This window comes from Cryptomeria japonica, chromosome 8 (assembly GCF_030272615.1).
Source record: "Cryptomeria japonica chromosome 8, Sugi_1.0, whole genome shotgun sequence".
NCBI classification, from domain to species: domain Eukaryota; kingdom Viridiplantae; phylum Streptophyta; class Pinopsida; order Cupressales; family Cupressaceae; genus Cryptomeria; species Cryptomeria japonica.
In genome coordinates, this window is record NC_081412.1 from 524678018 (window position 1) to 524692279 (window position 14262).

Below are 14262 nucleotides of genomic sequence, written 5' to 3' on the forward strand. Positions count from 1 at the left end.
CCATTTTGGTAGCATCCCAATAATGTGCTTGCTATCTTCCATATAATTTCTTATTTTCCAAGATGGGGAAACCTTTGACCTAATAATATTTATATTATTGAAGAGTGATACTGCCAATCAAATTAGCTTGAAGAAGTTTCTATAAGCGTCAATATTCATATCGTAAAATGATTAATTGTGGCCATAGATTTAAGTGTGCCATGAACTAGAAATAAGAAGCTGCAGTTATCCTGGAGCAAAGCATGCACACTTCAGCTTGTAAAATAGCATCAATGTATTGAGGTATGTGTTGATGTGTTTTTTACGTACATGCGAACACAAAATAAAATACTCAAAACATATTTTATCCTCTCTTGAACAAAGCTTCTCAAATGCTGAAGATTAGCTTAAGGATCACTTGAGATAACTCCAAGGTTCTGATATGTTGGGTCACGACGTGTGGATAAGCACAGTTGGTTGATGTGATTATGTGGAATCACAAGGGGACTTACATTGAATTGTTGAATGCTTGAATTGCTGGAACTTGGATCATCTGATGTTGCAATCTTGTGATGCTCTTTTGTCCTAAACTAGCTTGAGTTGAAAAAAAGGAACAAAAGATGAAGGGTTGAGAAAGTCTATTCTAAGGCCTAGAATGTAAGAAGATGGATGAATGATTAGATGGAATCCTCCTGGGCGAGGTCTCACCATCAACTTGAACAATTTGACACAAGCTCAGTGCAATCTTCTAAGGACATTTCAAAGATATTTGAATTATTATCATCAAACATTGTTCACCATTCAAGTCAATGCACAAACAATGGATGTATAACAATTCAAAGTTAAGCTCATATCATTCCAGTTGACCATGCAAGGCGCATTTACAATCAGCAAGAGGCTAGTGGTATGGACTAAATGGATTCCACACAAATGCATTCAACAAATCCCTCCATTCAATCTGATAACAAGAAAGTAAATTGAGAAGTAAAGATCATGCAAGTTATTGAAGCAACAAATCAAACTCACCATAGCTTCAATGAAATCAATTGTTCTTTACAACAAGGTTTGCCAACAATCTTTGCCTTCTCCCAATCTAACTTCTACTCTAATTGCTATTCTATTCTTCTCTGTTTCTCTGCTACTAACTATTCACTATTCACTAACTATTAACCTTTACAAAATGAGGAGCTTGAGATTTATATTAAGAGCTCATTACAATGAACGGTCAGGATCAAATCTCCATCAATGACCAAGATTTTACAATGAAAACCCTAATTAGGGTTTTTTATAACAAACTCAATTTGGCCAGTGAAATAATTACAACACTTTAGCATAGCCAATAGATAATAAGGGTAGGTGCCTCAAAGTTTGTGCCATCATGGGCGAGTCAGGTACATTGAATCAAGACGTGCTGATGTGGAACTCCTTGATTTGGTGATTGATGACTGGGATGCCACTTCAATTTGCACTTGTAGACTTTATTCATCACCATGAAGGGATGTTGAGAGATGTCTCTTGATACTCAACATTTCAAGCTCACTCAAAGTAGTGGTGATGGGAAGCATTGATGTAGCTGAGTCATTACTCCATCCTTGCTTGCTTGCCTTTGGGTGATTGTATGACTTCTCCATCGCGCTCCCTTGATCTCTTCATGTCTTTATGGTGCGGTGAGAGTTGAGATTCTTCCTTCCTTGATATCCTTGTGCTTGCTGATGAAGTTTTCTTCTTCGCATGGTGGTGTAGATCTTACAATCTTTCTCCTTCTGCTCTTTGCAATCACCATCCTCTCTCGTCTGCAAAACAAAACAAACATGATATCAAATACATAATATATAACCTAGATAGTTCTTTTGATTTTATGTGTTTTGCAAGTTTGATAAGAGGATTTAGAGAAAATTCGCTCTCATGAAGGAGCAGTTGAAGTTCATGTAGTTCGCTCCCCTTCCTCTACTCATGAAGTTCGCTCCCCTTCTTCTATTCATGAAATTTGCTCCCCTCTCTCGGTTCATCAAGTTCGATCCCCTCTTCCAGTTCATGAAGTTCAATCCCCTCCTCCAGTTCATGAAGTTCGCTCCCCTCCTTTGATTCATGAAGCTTGCTCCCCTCCTTGAGTTCATGAAGTTCGCTCCCCTCTTTTGATTCTTGAAGTTCGCTTTTAACTCAAAATTATTAGAATATTTAATTATATTTTAGTCACCCATATTTAGTTCCTTGTTTAATGGTCATTTAGCTTTTTAGTTAATTAGCTTTTAAGTTTTATTTAGCATTTAGCTTTTTCTTTTTAGTTAATTAGCTTTTAAGCTTTATTTAGTGTTTAGCTTTTTAGTAGTTCACTTTAAACGACTTGTTCTTAATTTAGAATGTCGTCTTGTAATCTCTATTGTTGAATACATTATCCGATTATTGAATCATTCATTCAATTTATTTTTCATGATATCAGAGTGGGTCGATGGGATTCTTTAAAGTTTGGCGAATTTTTTAATAAAAATTCATGGCCTTTTTTCTGGATTATTTTTTAGATTTTTTTTTTATTGGTTTTTTATAAAAAAATGATTTTGTTTTTTTGAAAGCTTTTTGAGGGTTTCAAGGGTTTCTGGTTCGTGGATGAATTTCTTTGTGCAGCAGTTCATGTTTTTTTTAGGGTTCTGGAGATTTTCGGGCCTGCAACCTAGAGGTTTTTTTGCAGATTGAAAATTTTCCTAAGGTTTCTGCAATTTTCGACTAGGGTTTTAACCCTTCAATTCAAGTCGAAATTTTATTTTGGTTGCAGATTCTTGGTGGGTTTTTCGAGACCTCAACTGGGTCGTCATCAAATTTTTTTGGGTGCATCGTTTTTTGAGCCATCGGATCTGCATTCTGATTTCAAATTCTTGGTGGGTTTTTTCTAGAGATTTTCTAGGTTGGTCTCAGATTTTTCTGGGTGCCTCGTTTTCTGTGCCTTGAATTTTGTGCCAACGAATTTGCCTTGGAATTTAAAAACAGTCTGATTTTTGCTAATTTTGTGGACGTTGGGAATTTTGGTGTCTCTGGGCGCTGTTTATGTTGTACATCCGACCTAGGGTTTTTGCCCAAATCGTCAATATTTTTCTGGTTTTTTTACAAAAAAAATCAGAGGTATTTTTTAATTTTCTGCAAATTATAATTTTTTTCTTGATTATTTTCAAGAAAAATTTCAGGTTTTAAGTTTGCAGAAAATTTTAATTTCTAGGTTTCTTCCAAACCTCGAAATTTGCACCTTGGAATTTGTGCCAGAATTATCCTCCAAAGGTTTCAGTTAATTAGCTTTTAAGCTTTATTTAGCGTTTAACTTTTTAGTAGTTCACTTTAAACGACTTGTTCTTAACTTAGAACGCCGTCTTGTAATCTCTATATATACGCTTGTATATTGTTGAATACATTATCCGATTATTGAATCATTCATTCAATTTATTTTTCAAAAATCACTATTTCTTTGCATATGAAGTTCACTATTGGAGGTCATCACATGAAATTCTCTCTCATGAAGTTCGCTCTCCATCCACAAGACATGAAGTTCGCTCTCCTCTGCCCAAACATGAAGTTCGCTCCCCTATGCTAAAACATGAAGTTCGCTCCTGTTGGTTTGGACATGAAGTGAATTTTGTTCCAAAGGAGTTCTTGATGTGATGGCAAATCAAAATCATACTCACTATCCCCATTCATAAGCTCCAACTCACACTCAAACAAGGCTCCTAGAGGATTCGCTCCACGGGTGATGGTCATGAAGTACGCTCCTGAGGGTATGCACATGAAGTGAAGGCTTTAACTCACTCATTTCACACCTCACACAAGGCTATTTACCAGACTCCTGGCTTCCTGACCTTCTATAATTCTTCGATGCAAAGGCTTATAGCTAAGGACTCTAACACTATCCTAGAAAGCAGAAAAAAAGTGGGGGTCCCCATTTGCAATGGGGCAATGTGTGAATACCTCACAACAGTATGGATTCTGTGTACAGCATCATGAATTTGAAGTCGAACTGCCTATCATTGTGTAATTTTAAAACAAGGGTTTACTATGTATGCACAGTGCCACAGACCATAGTGGAAAAAATTAATCAGAATCAGTAACAAATTGAAAGAATTATTAGTAAGGGAATTATTGTTGAGTGAGCCAGAATAGAATAAAATAGCGTTTGTAGCAAAACACAATAGAATATAAAAATCAGAATATTGAGGAATAGATTGCAGAAATATTATAATATTACAATAATGATATAATAAATTGAATGTTTACACTTGTATGTAATAAGGAAGTGGTTAGTGATCGTTAATTTTTTGAATCCATATAATGCTGTACTCTCTCCCAAGGCACATGAAGTTCACGCAATCTCATTACTTGAAGTTTTACCAACATTGGTATCAAAGCCTAGACAGTTTTTGAAGAAGGTCAAGAAGAGAGAACACATTGGGAGGAAGTTGAAATCCCTTGTTGAGGTCAAAGGTCAAAAGGCATTGCATACCAACAATCTGATATGAAGGAAAATGTGAGTTTGCAGAGGAAAACATTTTTGCCAATCGTTTTTTTGTGTAGACCAAAATCGTGAAAGAAATCAAGGAACATGATTTAAAGGTCACGTAAGGGTAGAAAGAAATCGTGAACCCTACTTGTCACCAGAGAGATCACACAAATTCATAAAGGGTGTGAAACCAACTGCAAATCTTGAGGAAATCACCCATTTCCATTGTGATTTTCATTTTTCTAGTTGTGATTGTAACGTTGTGGAGGTCATTGTTAAGATGTTGTGAGTGTTATCCTCTATCATAAAGGGATTGCAAAACTTACCAAAAGGTCACACAAGAAACCTCAGGGCACAATCTTTCAGAAAGAGATTGCAGAGCTCAAGAAAAATCTAATCATGGTTTAATAGGTTTCATGCAACGCCAACAAGAAGGTCATGCACGTGCAATTCTCTAGCCATAATGCTAGATGAAGCTCTAATTTGCAAATCTCGGGATTCTTATTTGGTTCTATTTCATTTCTATGATCAATCACAATAATTTTGTGTTTTTGTATTCAAAATTTCCAGTCTGAAAATCGAAAGGTCACACAAATTCATAGTGTGAAACAAATTGCAAATCTTGAGGAAATCACCCATTTCCATTGTGATTTTTCTAGTCGTGATTGTAACGTCGCAGAGGCCATTGTGAAGATGTTGCGAGTGCTATTCTCTACCATAAAGGGATTGCAAAAGTTACCTAAAGGTCTCACAAGAAACCTCAGGGCACGACCTCTCACCAAGAGGCTGTAGAGCTCAAGAAAAACCTAATCATGTTTTAACAGGCTTCATGCAACATCAACAGCAATGTCATGCAAGTGCAATCCTCTAGCCACAAGGCTAGATGAAGCCCTAATTTGCAAATCTCATGTATCTTATTTGCTTCTATTTCATTTCTACCATAAATCACAATAAGTTTGTAGTTTTGTATTCAAATTTTTTAAAAGTCTGAAAATTTAGAGGGTTTTGGAAATTTTGGGATCAACTTTGAAATTTTCTAAATTAGTCATTTTTAAATGCAACTTAAGACATTAGTATTGCAATAGCAAGGCTTCACTCTGCATAGATAACATAAATAACTTTAAATAAACAGAGTGAAGCAGTTGGCAAAGGTGAATGCACAGCATTAAATTTAAACGTTGTCACATCCTTGGCTATAAATGGGATTATGAACAAATTAATAGCTTTCATAATTGGGGAAATTGCAAACATTAAGGTACATAAAATTGGAAAGCAAAAATATTTGCAATTGTAAACATGTGACTGGTTGTAAGGTTAATTTTAACAACCTCAGGGAAAGTCCATAATAGTAAATGAGAGATAAAACTATTTCAACCGAGAAGATCTCTCAAAGTATAGTTTGATAAATAATTCAACCTAGCAAACAAAATTGGGTGTTTACAAGCGGTTGGAGTAGAACAAAAAGGTCTCTTTCAAGATTCAATGTGTTGTTTTTACCTAAGAAAACAACCTAAAGAGAGCTAATTGCATTATTTGCCTACAGATTTGTATTTTCATATTTTTCTGTTCAGAAATCTTTTTTGCTAGTTTTTTTTTGGATTTTATCTGTTTTTCACTTAAAATCTCACCCTATAACATTTTTGGATGTTCAGAGAATTAGATAAGTGTACTTAAAGGGGTGCCTAAGATCACTAGCAATGGATTGGACACTAAAAATAATGACAACTTTTCTCACTTTTAGTTAGAATTTGCAGCAGGGGGACTTCTATAAGGCCACGGGGTTGGAAACATGAATGTTTATGATGGGAAGGGGAAATTTCTTGTTGGTTAGCAGTTGAGGCTCCACTGAGAAGGCACAAGTCTTCTGCAATCTGGTCTAGATCTCTCTGAGATACTTCCTCATAATTGACTGAAGCCTGGGCTACATTTGATAGGAAAGGAGAAGGTGATCCCCACGTTGGCTGGTCACTGTGATACTAAGGGGGACATTCTTTCCAGCAGGAGAAATGCGTAGCAAAAGGGAATGCATCTGTGGATCATACATACAGATTGTTTTACATCTTGACGGGGGGGGAGAATGGATTTTGCATAGCAAATAAGCTCTTTAGCTACAGGCAGAGAACACGAGGGTTACTGGTTGATTATTACATCAATGTTTCTCTGATAGTGCAATTTTGAGGATGTCTTGCTATTTTGTCTTTCTCGTTGAAGAGTAGGTCTTTCTCTTTTCTTGTTATTTAAGTGTGGATATGGATTGTAGGAGGTCCTCCTCTGTTGCAAAACATTTTATGATTGGCACACAGTAACCTGGTATTTAATTTAGAGGATTTTTGTATATGGTTTTTGCATTGGAGAGCCATGAGATTATCATTTCAAAGTTTAATAGTTTTTTGGTGGCTGAGCAGTGAATGAAAATACCCTAGGAGATTTCAAAAAGTTGGCTCTTTATGATCCCTTGATTTGATTGAGTGGGTTACACTCAGCTAAGCTGGAGAAATAGCAAAAGCCCTTGCCACAGGTGCATCAGACCTGTCTGATTTTTGCAACACATGACTGAAATCACACATGGGTCTGGAAATTTTGCCATGTTGAAATCAGAAGCCCTAGCTGTAAGTTTGAGTGGAGAAACAGTTCCATTGCCCTGTCAACTTTTGCTGGCTGGTGACCCCAGGTGTTTTTATTAGTATTTTAATGTTGCCCTGTTGAAATTTAAGTGACGAGGTTCTAATTTATAGTATTCTGATACATATATCCACCATTGGAGCAACATATCTTGCTTAAGTGGAATGAAGCTAGTAACCTTGCCTAAGTGTGGAAAACCATTCCATTAGCCATCCCAAAATGGCTGTACAGCAGCCATTTATTTTCCATTGTAAAGCTGATTTGATTAGAGTGTTTCTTGTTCCTACATGTTTCCATATAACTGATCCTTTGCGCAATCAGTTTTGAAAAAGTGATGAGTGTTTGCAAGCTTCTCTGTATATATTTGGATTGGAGGATTCAACATGGTGATTGCAATCTGTTACTCCTTGTACTACTTTTGTGCTAAATTCATGGCTAGGGTCTGATTGAATGTGGAAAGTTGGGTAATTTCAAATCTCCCTAACTCCTTTGAGCTTAGTGATTTACTGTAGGATGCTTGTGGAAATTCAAACTAATTATCCACACCATGCTACGAGAACCGTTTTTTCCATCTAGGTGATTGTTGTTTCTTAAGCTTTTGAGATGGGACTGGGTCTTAAAAAATATGCTGGCATTGCCTAAAAATTCAATTGGATTAAATTGATTTTGCTCTTAAAAGATGGCCATCTGCAAGTCTTATCTTTTATCTATGATGGCTTGTAGTTGCTAAGGAAAACCCAAATGATTGGGTGGAAGATGGGCCTTTCTACAGTCCATAATATTCATAATAGCCCATTGCCTGGACTTTTGGTTCATGTAAGAAGAATAAAGGAGACTTGTTGGCACTGAATATTCATCTTAAAGTATGTTGGTATAGATCAAGGAACTTTTTCAGCTGTCCAATGTCCTTGATAATAGTCTGCAGGGTGGAAGCCCTCCATTTGTGAACTGAAGCTTGAGTGAGAAGCATAGCAGCTCAACCATGTAACTTGCTCTGAATTTTCTTTTTCCATGGGCAACTGAATTAATATCTCACTCAAGATGACAAACAGATATGGGGATGGTGAGCCAACACCTCTGTTTCAGTCCCCTGGTTGATGTTATTAATTCTCCCTTGAAGCCTTTTACAGCAATGGTGAAACCAACCATTGAGACACAAGTGTATACCAAATAAATAAGCTGCTCTGCAGAGCCATTCGCACAATTTTTTTATTATTATGAGTTCCTAATTGTAGCAATCCAAATCTTTTGATAATTCTGGCTTTGTGATGATCTTTTGGTCTGATTGGATTTGGATGGAGTGTATTATTTTTTGTATGGCAATGCATTATATGTGGTTGTAACCTTTCACAAAGGCCGACTGTGATCTGAAATTCATGCTTCCAAGTAAAGATTGTACCATTCAGGTTGTTGTTTTTGTGCTAGTTTTGCATATATTATTGCATGGAGGAATGGGTTGGAATGCTTCCAGTTGATCAGTGTGTTGGAATTTCGGCATTAGGGACCACTTTGTAAGTTTGATGTTGCATTCATTCTCATCTGCAATATTCAACCCATAGATGGCACACTCGCAGAGTACTCGGCGAGTTTCAAAAACTTGTTGAGTTTTTGAGCTCTGCGAGTTTTTATGACTTTAACTCGCAGCAAAAACTCGGCGAGTTTCTTTAAAAAACTCGGCTAGACTAAAAAAAGAGGCCCAAACATGTCAAAAAATTATCATTTTTTGTTTTTTCATGTCAGTTTCATTCTCTTCATCAGAATATACACATGAAATATAACATTTAAGTATAAGTGGCATTTCAATATGTCTTTTTCCTTTCTTATACTTTATAACACCCGATGCCTTATAAAATAATAAAAGTAATAAAAGTTGGGGTCCTTGACCCTGCAAAGGGGCGATGCCCCTTGACCCCAACTTGGGGGCGCTGCCCCCAAACCCTCGTCGAAAAATATAGGGGGAAACTGCGCTGATGGAAGTAGGGAAAATTTAACCTCCGAGTCTGATTAGGCTCCATATAACAACATAATTAGCATTGAAGAAATCTTATACATTTTAGAGTTGAAAGTGTGAAACTATCAGTATGAATGATGAAATTTCAAATATTGCACGTTTGTAGATCTCCACCAAGATCTAGACCTATCTCTCTACCCCTCTTTTTCTCACCCTCAGAACTGGGAAGATCTCCACTGGGAAGAGGAAGAGGAATAGTAAATAGTTTTAGCTAGAGCTGGGAAGAGGAAGTTGTAGTTGTAATTTGTAATGATGTATTTACTTTTGGTTTTACAAAAACTATTTACTATTTTGCTTCCAGCCATCAGTATTCCTCACAAGGATGCGATTTTGTAGACACTTTGCATTTAAATAATACTAGAATCAGCTTGTTTCTTTTGTGTTATCATTTATTGACTCATTGGATGCATCTTCTCATTAAATTTTGCAAAATAAATGCATTTTTTACTAAGTTTAAGCGTGTTTTCAAGTTGCCGAGTTTTTCGCTGAGTTTTTACGAGTTTTTGCCGAGTTTTTTTCCCAGGGGCTTGGCAAGTCGAGCCGAGTCGCGAGTAGTTCAACTATGATTCAACCGACAGTAAATCTGATTTAGTTACATCTTAAAATTCAGAGTAGATCTGGGAGGGAAATTTCTCTGGACTTGGGGCTTTGGCCTGTGCAAAAGAGAACAATTTCCTTTATTTAATCTTTGGTTACAGGATGATTGAGCTCTGAATTTTATTCTAGGGATAGAATTCTTGTGATTTGAGCAAGTAATTTAGACTTGGCTGCATTTCTGTGCTTTCGTTCTGTAGGTATTTGCTTCAAGAAGTGAGTGGTTGCTAGGAAAGTCTCCTAAGAATCACAGATACTGCCGGCTGATAAATGCGCACAGTAATGAACTGAGATGTTGCAAATTGAGGACTACTTTGTGAAGGAATTTGGAGTTCTTTTCATGTCCATGTTATCGTTTGTTTATTTCATCAATATGCTTTTTCCTTTCCTTGCTGTGATTTAATCAGGGTGATTAATTGCTATTGTGATTTAATATCTTGACTAAAGTCCAGATCCTCTGATATGTCATTTGAGCAGCACCAGTTTCTTCTGGCTTTCAGTAAGTTGCTGGAAGATGTTTCTAAATACTACTTTATTTATTTGTTTAATTTTTTTCTTTGATTTTTTCGATTTCATGAGTTTGAGCTTGCTCTGTACATTGTATGTTCCCGTGTAGGTGGATTTGCAGTCACCAAAGTTTTACATTTTCCACAATCTTCTGGATATTTGGACATGTTAGCATATTTTAATGATATTGCCAGTGGGGATGGTAGGTCAGTGATTTGACAGATCTGAATGTCATGTGGAAGCTGCTATTTGGAAATTGGGTGAGACCCAGTCGGGTGATAGAAGCAATCTATTTAACATGCCCATGATGTATACTATTCCTTTTTTGGTTAAGCATCTAAAACAACCATCTGTGAAATCTGGGTTGTTTGGGTGATTAGAATCATAAAGACCCATAAACTGCCTGCTATATATACATTGGTGGTGTGTCCTGTATGATTTTCACTCACTAGTTTATCAGATTGAATTCTACAAAAATCAGATAACTATGCAAGCCTCTTTGCATCCTATCATGCATATCTTTAAGGGTAAGTGCCCATGGTAAAAAAAATGGTGGAATAGGGACAGAGCATAAAAAATTCATGATGAAATTGTAAGGAATGTGTTTCAGCAGCAACCTCAAGGAATAAATTTGAGATGATATAATTTTGTACTTACTGACTGCACATAATTGAAATTTTAGACAACCTTTGACCTGTCATGAGGTCACTTGGTGATTCAGTGATGGATTCCTCAAGGTGAGATGAGGGATCTTGCTAATGAAACCTGATCTAATGCGGTCTCTTGAAGAAGGATTATATCTTCTTTGCTGTTAGAAATCCATTTCCTGATCAAGCTGAATTTGTTTACAGCACCCTATCCTATAGTTTTCCATAATGCAACCATCAAAATGAAGCCATTTGTTTGGTATTACAGCTTTCACTAGTCTCCATGATTGCTAATTGTTCCATGTATGTTTTTTTTCTACTTTTATTCCAAATGTTGGCAATTTCTTAGATGATCTGGATTTGTGGAGTTTCAAGCTTAAAAAAATTTGAGTTCTTGTCCTTTCTATGATTTCCTGAATGTAGAGTGGTTTGAGGCTCCTATTTTTACTTTAACCTATTGGAGTTTCCTCCTGCTGATTCTTTCTGATTGCTAAATTTGTTGAATTTGGAGTTTATCCTATGGATGGACATTATTATGAGTACTCTGTCATTCCATTGAAACACTAATCCCGTTTCAGTTCATTAGAAATGGATGAACTCAGAGTTGGAGAATCTAATCAACTGGTGGACATCTAATCACATAGGTTTATACCTCAACAATCACTAAATTAAGAAATTTAGATCAGCAAGGGTAACATTATTGATCCTCTCATCCTTGGACTTCAACTATAAAGTGACATTTTGATCCTGGAAAGTCAAAATTGGATGATTTATGGCCTGAACCTCATGAGCAGTCCTCTAATATGATGTCTACTATATGTATCAGCCCAATATTTTGTGCCTGCTGCAAGTCGTAGAATGATACTTTTTGATCCATAACAAGCTATCACAACCTTGCGATCAAAAAGTTGTACCTGTGGATCTGTTTGGAACATGTCTATCATTGCTTTAACCATGATGGATAATATCTGTCAGAGGCTATGCCCTAAAACCTCTCCTCAGTACTCAAAATCTGAGTCTTGAGTGATGCAAGTGATGAAAAGATCAACTCTTCATCCTATAATCTCCGACTCTGAGTAATTGAAATCATCATAGGATAATTAAAAATAAAACTGCATATTGTAACTAAAAGTCCTTGAGAATTTGAGAAAAAAGTTCTTGAAGCTATAAATTTTTGGGAACATCTCAATTTCCTCAGTCCATGTAACGTTCCTTGCGATCAAAAAGTTGTACCTGTGGATCTGTTTGGAACATGTCTATCATTGCTTTAACCATGATTGATAAAATCTGTCAGAGGCTATGCCCTAAAACCTCTCCTCAGTACTCAAAACCTGAGTCTTGAGTGATGCAAGTGATGAAAAGATCATCAACTCTTCATCCTATAATCTCCGAGTAATTGAAATCATCATAGGATAATAATAAATAAAATTGCATATTGTAACTAAAAGTCCTTGAGAATTTGAGAAAAAAGTTCTTAAAGCTATAAATTTTTGGGAACATCTCAATTTCCTCAGTCCATGTAATGTCCCCTCTATATTTTTTAATGGTTTTATACTTTTTGTATTTATTGATTTTCTTTTTAATCAAGAAACTGAAACAGTGAATAGAAAATTGAAAATAATGATGGAAAATACTTGATCAAACCCCCAAACACTTCATAAGCCAAATTTGAACCAAATTTTGATAGATTCAATGGCTAGTACAAACATTAGGTCACTTAAATGCTCAAATCAGATTCAAAGATAGATTTGGAAACCCTCGAAGTCTGATTTTATTGATTTTTGCAATGATTACAAGCTGGAAATCGCTCTAAACCAAAAATAAGATCTCAAATTACAATTTTGAACTCACATAGACCTTATTGGGGTGATATGTCTGGCTGATCCAACTAGGTTAAGGTCTGTGCAAACTGGTACAGAAGCTGTATGGCCGTGGTAGGAGCTTACATGACGAAACAAACTATTTCTATTTTAACTTGCTGCTGATATAATGCAGGTAAAAACTGGGAAACACAAATCAGACTTCAAAAAGTGCCAAATAAACATGTTTGGGCTGTCCTCACAGCTGTCGTGAAGAGCACACAGAAAATGCTGAGAGGTGTGGGGAGGGGGGAGAGGGGGAAGGTGGCAATACAAGCTGGAAATCGCTCTAAAACAAAAATAAGATCTCAAAGTACAATTTTGAACTCACATAGACCTTATTGGAGTGATATGTCTGGCTGATCCAACTAGATTAAGGGCTGTGCAAACTGGTACAGAAGCTGTATGGCCATGGTAGGAGCTTACATGACGAAACAAACTATTTCTAATTTAACTTGCTGCGGATGTAATGCAGGTAAAAACTGGGAAACACAAATCAGACTTCAAAAAGTGCCAAATAAACATGTTTGGACTGTCCTCACAGCTGTTGTGAAGAGCACACAGAAAATGCCGAGAGGTGCGGGGAGGGGGGAGAGGGGGAAGGTGGCAAAAAACATGAAACTTCATAAAACATAGAGAGAAAATATCAAGACCAATTTTCTTGTGGAAAACCCTTTCAGGTAAAAAACCACGGCACACAAAAGCTTTCATTAACAAATGGGCACCAACCCAAATTACAAAAGTGAGCACCAACTTCAACATATGAAGCACCCAACTTCAGTTTTCCACTTACTCAGAAATACCATAGATTAATTTCATTTTTTACACCTTCCAATATATATTCCTTGCTGCTTTTGAATCATACTGAGTGCCATAAAGAAAACTGAATTTCTTCCTCATCCGAGATAACATTGCTTAACTTTCTTCATATTCTTCGACTCTACGTATGAAATCCTTAATCTGCTGCACACACTATCTCAGTATGTATTTTGCATTATACTATTATCACTTGGCTCCCCCACACAGACACCCAAAAAAATGAACTCCATCCTGCAGGTATATATTGATTAGCAGAAATTTACAAATCAAGGATGAAAACACCAATCGAAAAATAGTCAAAACATAAGTCACAAAGGGATATCTGCCGGCACTGTCAATCAGCGCCTAGAAATAGCATCCACGATGTCTGCAGCGTATGAAGTCTCATAGCCATGTTCACCATTTTTTAGCAAATATAGGTCGGTCATGACTCCTTAGTCCTTTATGAAACACCGTCTAGCATTGAATAGATACGATGATCCAACTTCCATCAGAAATACTAAACTTAGAAAAGTGTTACAAAGTAAACGCTATTCCCACTTGTAGAGGGCGATGATGCATTGAAGGGTGGCCACCAAAAAAAAAAAAAACTTTTCTATTTTTGGTCTGACATTCGTCAGTCATCATAAATGAAACCATTGCCAAAGGTACGCCAAGCATCACAAACTGAAACCATGGAAGATAAATTAAATTCAGACTACCGCACTTGAATATTCAACTAGTGATGTGACAAACTGACTTGGCACA

General features: G+C 36.5%; 1 protein-coding gene across 3 annotated transcripts in view; it reads left to right on the forward strand.

Moving 5' to 3' along the window:
- Positions 1-14262, forward strand: part of LOC131055408 (uncharacterized) — a 92527-nt gene that overhangs the window by 61670 nt on the left and 16595 nt on the right. The window contains exons 3-4 of one of the 3 annotated variants that reach the window (XM_057989866.2): positions 9884-10182; positions 10300-10465. The exons of the other annotated variants lie outside the window; for them this stretch is intronic. Of the exons in view, the coding sequence (XP_057845849.1) occupies positions 10424-10465 (42 nt within the window). The 5' untranslated portion in view covers positions 9884-10182; positions 10300-10423. The remainder of the gene's footprint in view (positions 1-9883; positions 10183-10299; positions 10466-14262) is intronic. 3 annotated transcript variants of the gene reach the window in all.